The 13,162-nt window shown below is 49.4% G+C and overlaps 1 protein-coding gene across 2 annotated transcripts in view; it reads right to left on the bottom strand.

Annotated features, from left to right (window-relative positions):
- The window catches only part of dtn (transmembrane protein 132C dtn), an 87,410-nt gene that overhangs the window by 20,595 nt on the left and 53,653 nt on the right, over positions 1-13,162 (bottom strand). For both annotated transcript variants that reach the window (XM_077655549.1, XM_077655550.1), the window contains exons 11-13: positions 12,353-12,547; positions 6,714-6,917; positions 3,303-3,629 (exon numbers count right to left, since the gene is read on the bottom strand). In XM_077655549.1, the coding sequence (XP_077511675.1) occupies positions 3,303-3,629; positions 6,714-6,917; positions 12,353-12,547 (726 nt within the window). The remainder of the gene's footprint in view (positions 1-3,302; positions 3,630-6,713; positions 6,918-12,352; positions 12,548-13,162) is intronic.

The following is a 13,162-nucleotide window of genomic DNA, read 5'->3' as shown; positions in this document are numbered from 1 at the left end:
AAGGATTAAGGCAAGGTTGTCCTCTATCACCGCTGCTGTTCATGCTTTATATGATAAGTATAGAAAGAAGGCTACAAGGAAGCAATTTAGGTTATGATCTGTCATACACATTAGGCGGAAAGGTTGTGGAGCAACGACTACCGGGTTTAATGTATGCGGATGATATTGTACTGTTAGCAGATAGCCAGGAAGATTTGCAAACTCTGGTAAATTGCTGTGGAGAAGAAGGAGACAGTCTAGGTTTCAGTTTTAGCGCAACTAAGTCAGGTGTGATGGTTTTCAACGGCACAGCTGATCAGGAGCTTACAATACAAGGCCATGAAATACCTCGAGTGGCCGAATACAAATATCTCGGGGTATGGGTAAACAACGGGAAGTTGTACACGGAAAAGCACGAACAGTCTCTCATAGCAAAAGGGCGAAGAGATGCCGGGATAATGAAACAGGGCATTGTGGGGGTACAACAGGTATGAAGTCCTCAGAGGCATTTGGAAAGGAATAATGGTGCCGGGGCTTACTTTCGGGAATGCGGTTCTATGCTTAAGGGCTGAAGTTCAGTCGCGATTAGAAGTAAATCAGAGAACTGTCGGAAGATTAGCACTAGGTGCCCACGGGAAAACCACAAACGAGGCAGTACAGGGGGATATGGGCTTGGCAACTTTCGAAGCACGAGAAGCTCAGAGTAAAGTACTATACGAAGAACGCCTGAGGAAATTGGATGATAACCGGTGGGCAGCTAAGGTATTTAAATACATGTACAGAAAGAGTGTTGACACACAGTGGCGGAAACGAACTAGAAAGCTGGCCAGTAAGTTTGCCAGAGGCGAGGAAGGAGAAAGAAAGAGCATTAAACGACAGGTTAAAAACGTCGAAGGTAAAAATTGGATAGATTCAATGGAAAAGAAGCATAGTGTAGAACTATATCGATGCTGGAAAAGGCAGATCAGGAAGGAAACGTTTCATCATAACTCATAAAGCCCTCTTCTTCGAAGCTAGGTCAGGGTGTCATCGAACGTGCAGCTACAGAAAAAAATTTAACGAAGAAGATGACACATGTGCTGTGTGTGGTAAATCTGTAGAAACAATAGAACACCTCATCCTAAAATGCGATGGTATCTATCCCGATGTCGATGCAGGCACAGTCACTCTTCCTGAGGCCTTTGGGTTTAGAGGTAACAATAGTCATGTAAATAAATCTGCGATGGAAATTAGCAAAAAGCAATTGGAGGATTGGTGGTACAAAAGCAGAGAGGTGACATAAGTTTTAAAGAGTAGGAAGACGTTTTTTTTAAAGGAAATGGCGAATTGTATTAACAACTTACAGCAGAGTAAACAAAAATAAAGGAAAAAAAAACTGAGCATAGTGGCAACAACCACTGCCCCGTTTCAAAGGGGATGCTCCTACCTTCCATCCATCCATCCCTTCCAGACGACTCGCGGCAGCAATTTTGGGGGTGCAATTATTATGCAGGGAAAAATTTTTTTCCAATTTTTGATAGCCAATGTGGGGGGGTACGAGCATTATGCGAGTAAATACGGTATGGTACGTCAGCAGTCTTCATGCCAGATGCATGTCTTTGCCTGTTGCGTAGAGAGGCAGTGAGTCAAAATAGTAGACTGTGCATCATGCTATGCCAAAATAATATCACAACAGCAGTGTTGGCTGGATAGCATGGTAATTCATGAGCGGCAGGTGGTATGAATGGGGGCATGCTTGCACTTGTAGCAGAGACAACACTCCGGTTAGGCACACAGGTAAACAGATGCAACATGAATGGACGAAATACGGGAGCAGAGTGAAAGAACCGTATAGTGCACACACCTCAAGGAAATACAAATGTATTAGAAAGCAGAGCTTGAAGAATTATTACATCACGCTAGAAAATCAATGGCAAGTAGAAAGAGGAAGCAGATCATCCATCAATTGCAACACTGGATGAATGCAATGCTTGTGTGTATCTTACGTAGTGCCCATGCCCTTCCTGTCAGTGGCAAAATATGTCAACAAGGGTGTACTGAGACGTGCTACAGTTAAACCTGGGTATAACGAAACTGAAAAAAGCTGGGGATTTTTTGTTACATAGAGGTTTTTGTTACATGCAGTTTTCACTAGAAGACTCGAAAGGACTAGGCAGAGTGGAAGCCAAATAAAATAAATGTAGGCAAAATCATCTTAAGCTGTTTTCAGAAAACCCCATTACTCGAAGTCATAAACGCGGGAAAACGTTTCGTGATCGCGCTTATAACGCACCTCCGCCATGGCTTGCGTAACGCTGCTACGAGTGGGGTAAGTGGAAACGCTACGGAGGAGAGCGCGTGCGGCCGCGGAAGCGCCTGCTTCTGCCCGCATATTTCCACCCCTGATGCCCCAGGAAATGGACTCTTCGCCTTGCATCGCCGGTGCGCTCTGCCGCCCCCCCCCTTCCGACGAGCGAGAGATATATCGGCACCGAAAATCATGTGAGCTACTGCGCAATGGTGATGGATGCGCGCTGCTCGTGCAGTGTCTCTTTTGCTATGTCCTATTATTTATTGCTTCTTTTGAGAATGAGCTGTTGTAGTGCCACGTGGTGCGAAGTTTCAAATTTCAAAAGTGAAAGCAGCGGAGATGCGCCGCCGGCACTGGAGCACGACGCGTTGTCAACCGCACGCCCGCTTGTTGCTATCGTAGGCGTTCCTCTCACATCAGTTCTTGTTTTATCGCCATAAAAACTTTCCAGCCAAAGTGCATAACTGAGCACAAGCTAAAAGATAGTTCATGTAACGAACTCGTTACATCAAGGTCAATCGCTGCAACACCTTCCTCACATGGAGGTCTCAAATACATGCGCATAGGCAGCGCTGGAGAATTGAGAAACTTCGTAATATCGAGGAATTAGCTACTCAGAGGTTCATTACACCTAGGTTTAACTGCTGTTTGTTTGCGATAGATTCAGTTCAAGAACACTGTTTGTCCTGTCACCACCACTATATCCTTTTGCACAGTTTTTTGGCTGAATCTATGGATGAGGAGACTGGCTACGCCAACAATGGAGTGTAAGAGAGCTTTATTGTGAACTTTTAGTGTCTTTTTACGGCGCACATCATTCCAATGGTTTGTGGAAATGTAGTCAATAACAAATAAATCACTTAAAATGACCGTATTCTTTATTTCTGAGTTATAATTATCATATGATAACGCTACAAACTGAGTAAATCTGAACTGGGTCAGCTTTCTGCCTGCACTCCTGCTACCTATACACGTTATAGATGCATGGTGAGTGAGTGAAGCAAACAGTGAAACCAAGCTGCAGCTCACTGACCGCATGCTTCTGGTACTTGACTGCGAGCACGGTGCAGCCAGTGACCATGACGGCGGCGGCCAGACCAAGCACGCCGAGTAGGGCGTAGAGGCCCAGCTCCAGGGGAGAAGCCACGAGTGGTCGCGATCCATCAGCCGACAGGGCAGCCCGGTTGTGGTGTGCCTGCACCGACGGCTCCTGGGATCGTGCACCATCCTGGTAGGGCACCGCGTCCAGGCTCCCGCCGGCGCTGGCCGCGGTGAACCGAGCACTGACCCGGGCTCGAGCCCAGGCCAGGGGGGCGCCCCGGCGCCGCCGCTGGCAAGCTTCACCCAGCTCCAGGCTTAGCTGGATTTGGGATGAGAGTGCAACAGGGCATGAGCAGCACACGTGAACATCTAGAGCCTGATTCCAAAACCCTTTACTCCTAAAGTAACATCCTAACAAGGGAGACAAATGAAATTACCGTATTTACACGATTGTAAGTCGACCTCTCCTTATCACATTTCAGAAAAAAGAAAAACAAAGTTGGAGGTCATTTAAGCTTGGCCTTTAATAATAGAATGCGATAGCATTATCCTGCAGGTGCCGCTTAACGCCAGCCGATATCGGCTGCCACGCGCGGGTGTGCCCGCGGGCACATTCAAAACGAAAATGTATTAGTCACTGGACTACTCGTCCACATTTCTGCCATCGCCCTCACTAGCGCTGCTGCCGTGAACGCTGCTGCGGTCTCACAGCATATCGTTCTAACGTTGTCGTGCAGCAAAATCTCGCACTTTGCAAACAGCCACATCAAGACATCGCGTGGAACAGCTAAAAATTTTGCCTCACTGCAGCTGCCACACCTGTATTACCTGTAGCGAACGTTGAACTTGTGGCCCGACACGCATGACAGCCATCTTGAACATAGCCGTGAACGAGTGCTGGTCGCTTGCTGGGCCCGGAGCAAAAATGACGACTGACGAAGCACTACATAAAAACTTGTGAAACGCGGTGTTCTGGAACAAATGCGTAAGTGCCAACGAGAAACTACGCGTGAGCGGCATCGGCTCTTCTGTCAGCTACCGACACTCCCCGGCGCCGCTGCTGTTCCGAGTAGCGGTGCCGCCGCGGTAAGAACAGCGGCCCTTCCATTAACTATCGATGCTCCCTTGAGCACCAAGTGCATAGTTGAAAGTAAAGAAAAAAAAAAACTGGAAGCCACCTGATAAAAATAGAATGGGAATGGGTTATTGGGCCACCGCCGCTTATCAGCAGCCACAAGCTGCAGCCACATGTGGGGAGTGGGGGATGCCGGTTTGCTGCTTATCGACAACCGCCACCACCGCCGCTGTAGTGGTTGCCGCCTAGTGCTTGTTTGAGTTGTCACACGATGGCGCTAGGAGCAAGGGGGCGGTGCCTCTCAGTGTGTATATATTCTGCCTGCGGGCATGAATAAAGGCTTCTTGTTTGGGCTTCCCATGTTGGGGGCACAGTAATCACTTGTCTCTTCGCTCAATAGAGCAGAACAGACGCGCGCAGGGAGGGGATGCTGGTTCTGCGCGTTGACACAGCAGCTGCTCAAGACCAGCTCTAAGAGCGATGCGATGGAGCTATTGTGCCATGTTTTTGGTTTCGATAGAAAGTCGACCGCCCCACTTTGGATTTTCAAATTTTGAAAAATAGGTCGACTTACAATCGTGTAACTATGGTACCTATTATTCATCCACGTGAGTGCATTATAGGTTGTATTTGCTGAAACTTATTTGTGATTTAAACTACTCACAACAATTAATTAAGTCCGTAGATGCAGCAGTGTGTACTGCATCTGCTTGTAATTTATTTGTATTAATTGTAAATTATTCTGCCATGGGGTATTCCACAAAACACACCAAGCCAGACTGCTTTTCTAAATGCTTGGCACATGCATTGCATCTAAGGTCACCACTGAACTGGCCAGTGTCTTGGAACCAGCCAGTCATGGGCCCAAGGTATGCATCGCCCAATTTGTTCCGCTAGATTTTTAATAAGCATCTGAAATTATACGCTGAACTGCCAGAAAAGCATGACCCATTTTGCAAAATACTAACTGCACGCCCCATCTGTAAAAAAGAACCTACTTTAAAGAAGTGAGGACATCAAGTTAGGAAGTGACATTTCTTCACCATGAACACGACACTCAGACGTTGCCTGGGGGGATTCAGTCCCGAGATCAATGTAGAGTGCTCAAAGCACTTGTCTTTAATGTTTGAACAGAGCGCTGTGATGTACACTGGGGTTGTTTACGAGTGGTCTAGAGCTTGAAACAACACAATATCATGCATGCACATTTTCACAGATTGTAGTTTACTTTTCACGTCTTGAAGTGCTATGATATCCTAGCAGGGAGCAATGACTGTTACAAATGCACAGCAGAGAGCACCATTGGAGCACTCTCGACAACATAATCCAAGCAAACGTACGAGTGTGTCACGAAAAACTTCACACAGAATTGGCCAATATGCTGTGAATAATTTCTTCACAAGATCACTTTGTTGTTGGTTTCAATTCCTGCAAACAGGAACAGATTGTGATGCTGAAGGCCCATAGTTTGCCGTGATTCGGCAAAAAGTCGTGGATTTTATAGCATTTTTTGCAGAATGGTGTGCCAGCAGCCATAGTCTTTTTTGATGACATTGTGTTTGTGGATGTCAGCATGAATAACAGAATGATGGAAATGTGAATATTTTAATCATTTGACTTTCCTTGAAATGTAAAATCTGGTAAGCTCTGCTGGTGCCTTGACACGCTCGCTTCCCCATCTGCTCAAGAAAGCTAGCACATCAAGCACTATGATTCTGGCAGCAACACGCACGCATGCTTCTGTGGGATGGGTCATGGCACTGGTGCTTGTTGAAAGCAGTACTATTGCATTTGCACAAATATAATGCAAGTTTTTCTTTTTCTTGATTCATCTGCTTCAGAAAGTACCTCACATTATAGCTGGAACCAAACTACACAGATATAGCGCCAACTTTTTTGTTTTCATTGTTCTTCAAGATACCCACAGCAAGGTCACCGACTGGGCTCATGAGCTTTGAGGTAAAGCCAACTTCTCAAAGCCAACCTTGGGCCATCAAGTTGATTCTACGTGAAAAGCCGCAAGCGTTAACGTGCTGAACTTTAACGCGAAGTTTCTCGCGGAATACTGCAGATTCTTTGTTCGCATTTTGAGGAATTTTAAATTTTCCGCCGCAGAAAATTAGGAGCCTTAGTAATGGCTCAAGTAAGCTTTTTCAAGGAGAAATTCAGGGCTCCTTAAAAACCCCGTGACACATATATCCAAAAGATGACCAAATAATTTTCCATAGTCACATGGTCCATTCAGGGCAGCCTTCTATCAACTAACATTGCAGACACACTGAATTCTCTCATGAAACTGGATTCTCGGTCGTGCAAAAATGTTGTTACCTGCAGGAGGTTTCCCTGTCCCTGGCCGATGGCCACGATGCGTGGCCGTGCTGCCAGGCCTCCCGACGAGGGGGCTACAGGTGCCAGAGCCACTACCCCGGGGTCCAGGCTCTCCGTGACCAGGCTGAAGTCAGACTCTGGCACATCTGTCAGTGGCGTCCATGTGCCATCCGAGAAACGGAGGGTCACATCCAGCAGGCCCTCCTGCTCAGTGCGCAAGACATGTCATGCTCAGAAAAGTGCTAGTGATGCAACTGTAAGGACTGACAACTGTAAGTAATTTACATTGATGGACACAGTCCGAGGTCATCGTGCCAAACGCTGACACTGTATTCAATTGCATATACAGTCAAGCCCACTTATAACGGCTGCAGATATAACAAATGCTCGGTTATTACGAACAACGGTGATGTTACTGCTAGAATATTGTCATGTAGTAGTGACGGCAGTCTTATGTGCAGGAAGAGAGCGAGAAGGGTTTCCAGACGAAATTTTTTATTAGGCAGACTTGCGCCCAAAAAGAACTGAATGACTCAGCGGCGGCGTAACAACAAGTGCGCTTGGCCGTCGTCGAACAGAATGCCAGCCGTTCCTGGCCGTGATCAATATAAAGCTGATAGTGAACTTTCGAGATAAGGCGTGGAAAGTTTCTACAACATTCTGGAACAACTTAAAATCGGCTCCACCTGGGTGTGATCAATTGAGATAAATCTGGTCACGTCTTGCATAGCAAACAAAGCGAAAAAGCGGCATGCCAGTAGCTTTGAAGAATGAACAAACAAACACTACAAAGATTTGCGGCAATACGGTATGTATTAGGGCAATGGCAATGCATCCCAGGTGGAACGAACAACTGTGGCAGCACCGGTCGGTTATAGCAAATGTGGAGGCGCTATAAACTTTCCTCCGGAGTCGAAAAACTTGTGCTTCCTGGAAATGTGAAGACCAAGGAGGAAATGTGAAGACCCCGTGACAGCATCCCAAAGAAAACGTGGCAACCCAAAAAAGCATAAAATAGGCGGCATTGAAGCTGTACATAACTGCCAGCCAAGCTTGCGCCAATGGTCTGCAAGTGAATCTTTTCATCTGTGCGAGTTGGGAAATGCGTCTAAAATAGGAGAAGCGCAGTGGGCATGAGACAGAGGCAGCGTTGAAAGTGAAGCTACTCTGCACACTCTCGGGGATCAATACAACGGGAGCGATTTGAAAAGTTGGAATGCCTCGCTGTAATAGGAGGTCACGTGGTATGCGACTCCTGCCTAGTCGACTGTCGACCTTTTCTGCTGTGTGCAGACAGTGGGCAGACAACAAACAGTGCAGCTGATACATTCTGTGCCAACGTACACTCTACGTATGGGCCCAGGAATGACAGGTGATGCTGTCAAAAGCCCCGGGGATCAGAAGCATGTGAATTTCTTCCAACGCATCTTTGATGCACAACTAGTCGGATGTCTCATGTGTGGGGACCTGAACTGCAGTCCCCTGTGTTTGCTTTCCCGCGAGGCACTGTGCAGCAGCAGCAGTCTCACCTCGAGGATGGACGCATTCCCTTGTCAATTACATTAACTGGCAAGAGAGGGCGCCAACGTCATTGCGCAAGAGACTGTTGAAGCTTGCGCGTGGGAGAGGGGGCATGAGGCTCTTCGGCTGGGATCGTCGGTGCGAACAGACATGTTGCTCGCGGCTCCGCTCTTCCCCGGCAGGGCGAAGAAGCAACGGGGAGACCCGCTCCCGTATATCGTCCCGTCCGGCCTTTGGAGTATATATCCTTTGCCCTAGCTCGGGCGAACATTCGCTCCGAACTTTGCTGGTGAGTCGGACGACCTCGATTCATTAGCATACCTTGTTGCTAGCTGGCGTTATTGTTTCTGTAGCAATAAATGCCGTTTGTGTCAGCCAATGTGTCGTTCCTTTGTTCCCTCAGAGCGAGGCCCGCCGTGGTTGGCGTGCGCAATCACGGGGTGCGGTCCCGGCGGCTTTGAACCGTGTCAACTGCGATTGAGTGGGGAGAACGTATTTATATCTCCCCAAATCAACCCCACATCTGGCAGCCCAACGTGTGGCCCGCTCTTGGAACATTGGACGATTGTCGGTTCGGTTCGAGGAACGCTCTTTGTCCGGACTTGACAAGTGCTAGGCCTAGAGTGAATTTTGATCGCTAGGACCTGTGGCATGCTTTCTTGAGTGCGAGGTGTATTGCGCTGCAGCATGTTTGAACTTTTCGACATGCTCAGCACATTTTTAATTAAGATTTCCCTGGATTTTCTTCATGAGAATCACCTGGTACGCATCGAGGGAGTGCAAGGCCTAGCGCCCGCGGAGTTGCCGAGCCCGAAGCGAGTGAGTACGGAAGCCGCGTGGGTGGTCCGAGTTTCTGTATATATTTTCTCTACTGTCTCTTTTTAGACTCTGGGAGTCGCGGCTCCGGGAGCCGGGTGGCCTGGGGCCACAGGTGCCGCTACGAGCTCGCTGGTATTGCAGCTCAGCACCGGGCGCTCCGACACCATCCGATACGGTGGGCGCCGACCGCTCAGAAGCTGCTTTGTGCAGTGAGCGGGATAGGACCACCCCACAAAGCTGATGTCTCCTCGCGGCTGCGCGCACGTAACCTGTTTCGGGTCTTTGTTGTGTTAACGGTCATTGTCGGAGTGGTAGTTAGGCCTAATGCTTTTCGGAGCTGCCTGCACCACGTCAGAAGAGGCACGACCACCGGACCATAGTGTTGAAAGGGGGCGCACTTTGCTGCCCGCCTGTTTTTTTGTAACCTCGCACGAACTGAGCAGTCTCGTTCAACTTAAGAAAGGGCTTTGTTCACTCGAACTTTGCGTTTGCACAGCCGCCGACACGTTTTGCTAGCGAGTTAGGCATTGTGCCACGAGGCCTTTGCGGATGCCGTTTCCCCTCCCGTGACCTACGTTGAAGGCACACCGAGAGCGTTTCGGCAATTTTTCAGATCCGGTGGAGCCATCCAGGCTTGCTGTCCGGTGCACATCGTCTCGCTGCCACCTGCTGCGACGGAGCGGCCTGTATCGTGTTCGCCGCATCCATCCGGGGCAGCTGTGGTGAGACCAGTCAGCAGTCACCTCCGGCTGCTGCTGCCCTGGCGGCTACTGCAGGATCCTGGCCTGCAGTTTTCTCATCGGCCTTCGATTCGCGGGCCATGCGAGTCGTCCCAGCGGATACTTTCACGCCGCCTTCGGAACACCGCGGAAGACTGCGTGGACGCTGTCGGCGTGACCTCCGCTGCAAGACGTGCCTCAAGGACATGAAGACCAGGAGACTCCTCCATAGCATGTAGTTTCAGGCGCATGGGTCTATTTAAGGTTGGGGGGGATGTGGGGACCTGCCCTGCAGCCCCCTGTGTTTGCTTTCCCGCGAGGCACCGTGCAGCAGCAGTCTCACCCCGAGGATGAACGCATTCCCTTGTCAGTAACATTAACTGGCCAGAGAGGGCGTCAGCGTCGCTGCGTGGGAGACTGCTGAAGCCCGCGCGCGGGAGAGGGGGCATGAGGCTTTTCGGCTGGGATCGTCGGTGCGAACGGACGTGTCGCTCGTGGCTCCGCTCTTCCCCGGCAGGGCGAAGAAGCAACGGGGAGACCCGCTCCCGTATATCGTCCCGTCCGGCCTTCAGAGTATATATCCCTTGCCCTACCACGGGCGAACATTCGCTCCAAACTTTGCTGGTGAGTCGGACGACCTTGATTCATTAGCGTACCTTGTTGCTAGCTGGCATTATTGTTGCTGTAGCAATAAATGCCTGTTTGTGTCAGCCAATGTGCTGTTCCTTTGTTCCTTCAGAGCAAGGCCCGCCGTGGTTGGCGTGCGCTCGGTAGCGTACATGATCACAGGGTGGGGTCCGGGCGGCTTTGAACCGTGTCAGCCGCGAGTAAGCGGGGAGAAACTATTTATCTCCCAATGTCAAACCCCACACATGGGATGACTTCAGTGGTGCAGGAGCCAACATCGCAGAGACGGGTTCTAACGAAGCTATTGTACACGAAGTACGAGCACTCCTCGACCAACAGGAATTTGATTAAAGTGGCCTAACTCCCACCAACTACCATGAACGCTTCATCTGCGATTAGTTACGCGTTATAATGCATTCACAAAACATATTTTTAGCAGCAGTTGTCTCAGCGAGGAGAATATGACTGCTCTGCAGAGCTTGGAAAGCACCACAGTAGGGTCAGCTTTGAAGAAGTATACGCACAATACTCACTTTCTAAAAGACTAAATGTCATTTTTGTTGGACTTAGCTTTCTTGGCTGTAATATGGGAAGTCCATTTACTGCGAACATCGGATACAACGAACACACCAGACTGACTGTCAGGTTCGTTGTAAGTGGGCTCGACTGTAGGTCAAGCTGTTTCTTCAAAGTCATGCGGCCCACACTTTGTGGCTAACCAATACATGAAGCATGGCCAAGACAGTGTTCAAGCCAAGCTAGAAATGTAATAAACAAAGGGAGAGAACGAAGGAAATGATTCCCTGCCGCCTTCGAGCTTTTTCTAAGCACAACACTTGTTCCCACCAACGCTGTGCATGCGCCCTTGCTTTTCAAGTGGGCCGCGCAAAACAGCCTGTGTTTGGCGTGTTTGGCACAGGTGTTTGGCTGATGTGGGCGATAAGTGCGGAGCCCCTGCATGCCAACCACGCGAGTTAAAACTGATGTTTGCAGTACTCCCTGCCTTGGCTACCCCTAAAACAAATTCAAACTTCGACTTGGAAGCAGCCCTGTTGGCCTTTATCGATTGATAAACAAAACTTCTCCCAGATGCTCTGCCAGCTCAGCTATCTAGTGAGCCTTGACTCCTGAACATCAGTAACTGTTCATGGCAGCCCATAATACATGTGGAGGCAGCATGCCTGTATTGAATAGTGCAAACACAGACAAGCACAAGAGATGAGGAAACAAACACAGCCCTGACTATCAATTGCTAGTCACTGCTCGTGGACGGGCTCGGATCAGAGACAACGTGGCCGGAGACAGAGTAGTGAGAGCAAGAGGGTGAAGAGAACTGTACAGTTTTTATTTTACATATTTGAAGAAGTCAAGTTCTGCAAGTGAGAGCACATAGAAATGATGAGTAGCAAGCACCCACTACACAGGTGTTTGGTTGTTTAAATAGAGCCCAGTATCTACAGGTCCCTATCTGGGGAAATGCAGCTCATTTAAGACCGTCCAATCAACGAGTCACTCGTGGAATCTTGCGGGGCTGCTCCTCAGCAGGAGGAGTGACTTGTGCCCTCTTGCAGCTTTCCCGATGGCTACGCCGGTGATGTCACAGCGATGCAGCACTTCTGGCAGTGACACCGATTCTCTACCAGGTCAAGCACACTTCGCTGAAACCGGGCTCTGACTGCGGTGAGCTTGGAATTCTATTTAAGGGAACGTCACCACCTCTGAGGAGGTCGCCCTCTTCTATTCGCAGCTATCCATAGAAAATACGGCTTCATACTGACCAAAGACCTTCATATTGACCCTGACTATACACACTCAGGCACATACAGTATTCATCTGGACTCTGTTTGTCCACTTAGCCTGAAAAGTGGACCGCACATTTGGGTTTACAAAGATAACAGTAAGTTACTGTGCTGAGTGGTGAGCAAATGAAACAGAGAATGTGGCCCTTCTCACCTGGTAGAGGGAGGTGAGCGCCTGGCTGGTGGACGTCTTGGTCACAAAGACCCCCTGGGCGGCTGCCTCGTCAGGGAGCACCTCGAGCGACAGGCCTGTGACTAGCTGCACCTCGAGGCGCACCAGGCTCTCCTTGTCCGTGCTCACACGCAGCTCACTCGCACCCAGCACCTTGCCCGTGATGGGCGACAGGACCTGCACCACGCGCAAGTGCATCAACACCAGCGTGTATGAACACGCTCACTGTCTCACCACTGACAGTGAAGCAGGTTTTTTGTAGCGAAAGCTACACTGGCCACGAACTTGTGACTTCACTGTGGTGGTGCTTCGAGGGGGCACAGAAACAGACCTTGGGCCATTGCCTAGCAACCGCCGCAGCTGGGCGGACGCCATGCGCTCGCCGCGCCATCCGGCATGACGTCACACCACGCCCCTCGCCGTGGTGCTGCCCTTACCCGCCCTTACGCACTTAACCGCTAACCGAAGTATATTCGGTAGCGGCATCTATGGAAGCCACTGAGACCCCCGCGCACTCACTGAATAAAAAAAAAAACCTGTGACGTGGCTGGGAATCGAACCAGGGCCTTTGGCGTTTGAGGCGGAGACGCTACCACTCCACCACGACGGCTCAAGGTTTAATCATGAACAAAGGCGCATCTAGTGAATGCACGGGTTTCATATATTAACTCTTCCGATCCAGAAGTCACCGCACTTTCGCTACGCATATCCTGGCCTAACAGAGCTAGGCCATCAGCAATTTTTTTTTAAATGTGATAGCACTAAAAACCTCACCGGTAAAAAAAAATGTGT

This window comes from Amblyomma americanum, chromosome 2 (genome assembly GCF_052857255.1).
Source record: "Amblyomma americanum isolate KBUSLIRL-KWMA chromosome 2, ASM5285725v1, whole genome shotgun sequence".
In the NCBI taxonomy this organism is placed as follows: domain Eukaryota; kingdom Metazoa; phylum Arthropoda; class Arachnida; order Ixodida; family Ixodidae; genus Amblyomma; species Amblyomma americanum.
Note: the sequence above shows the minus strand (reverse complement) of the source record. Positions and strands in the feature narration are given on the sequence as shown.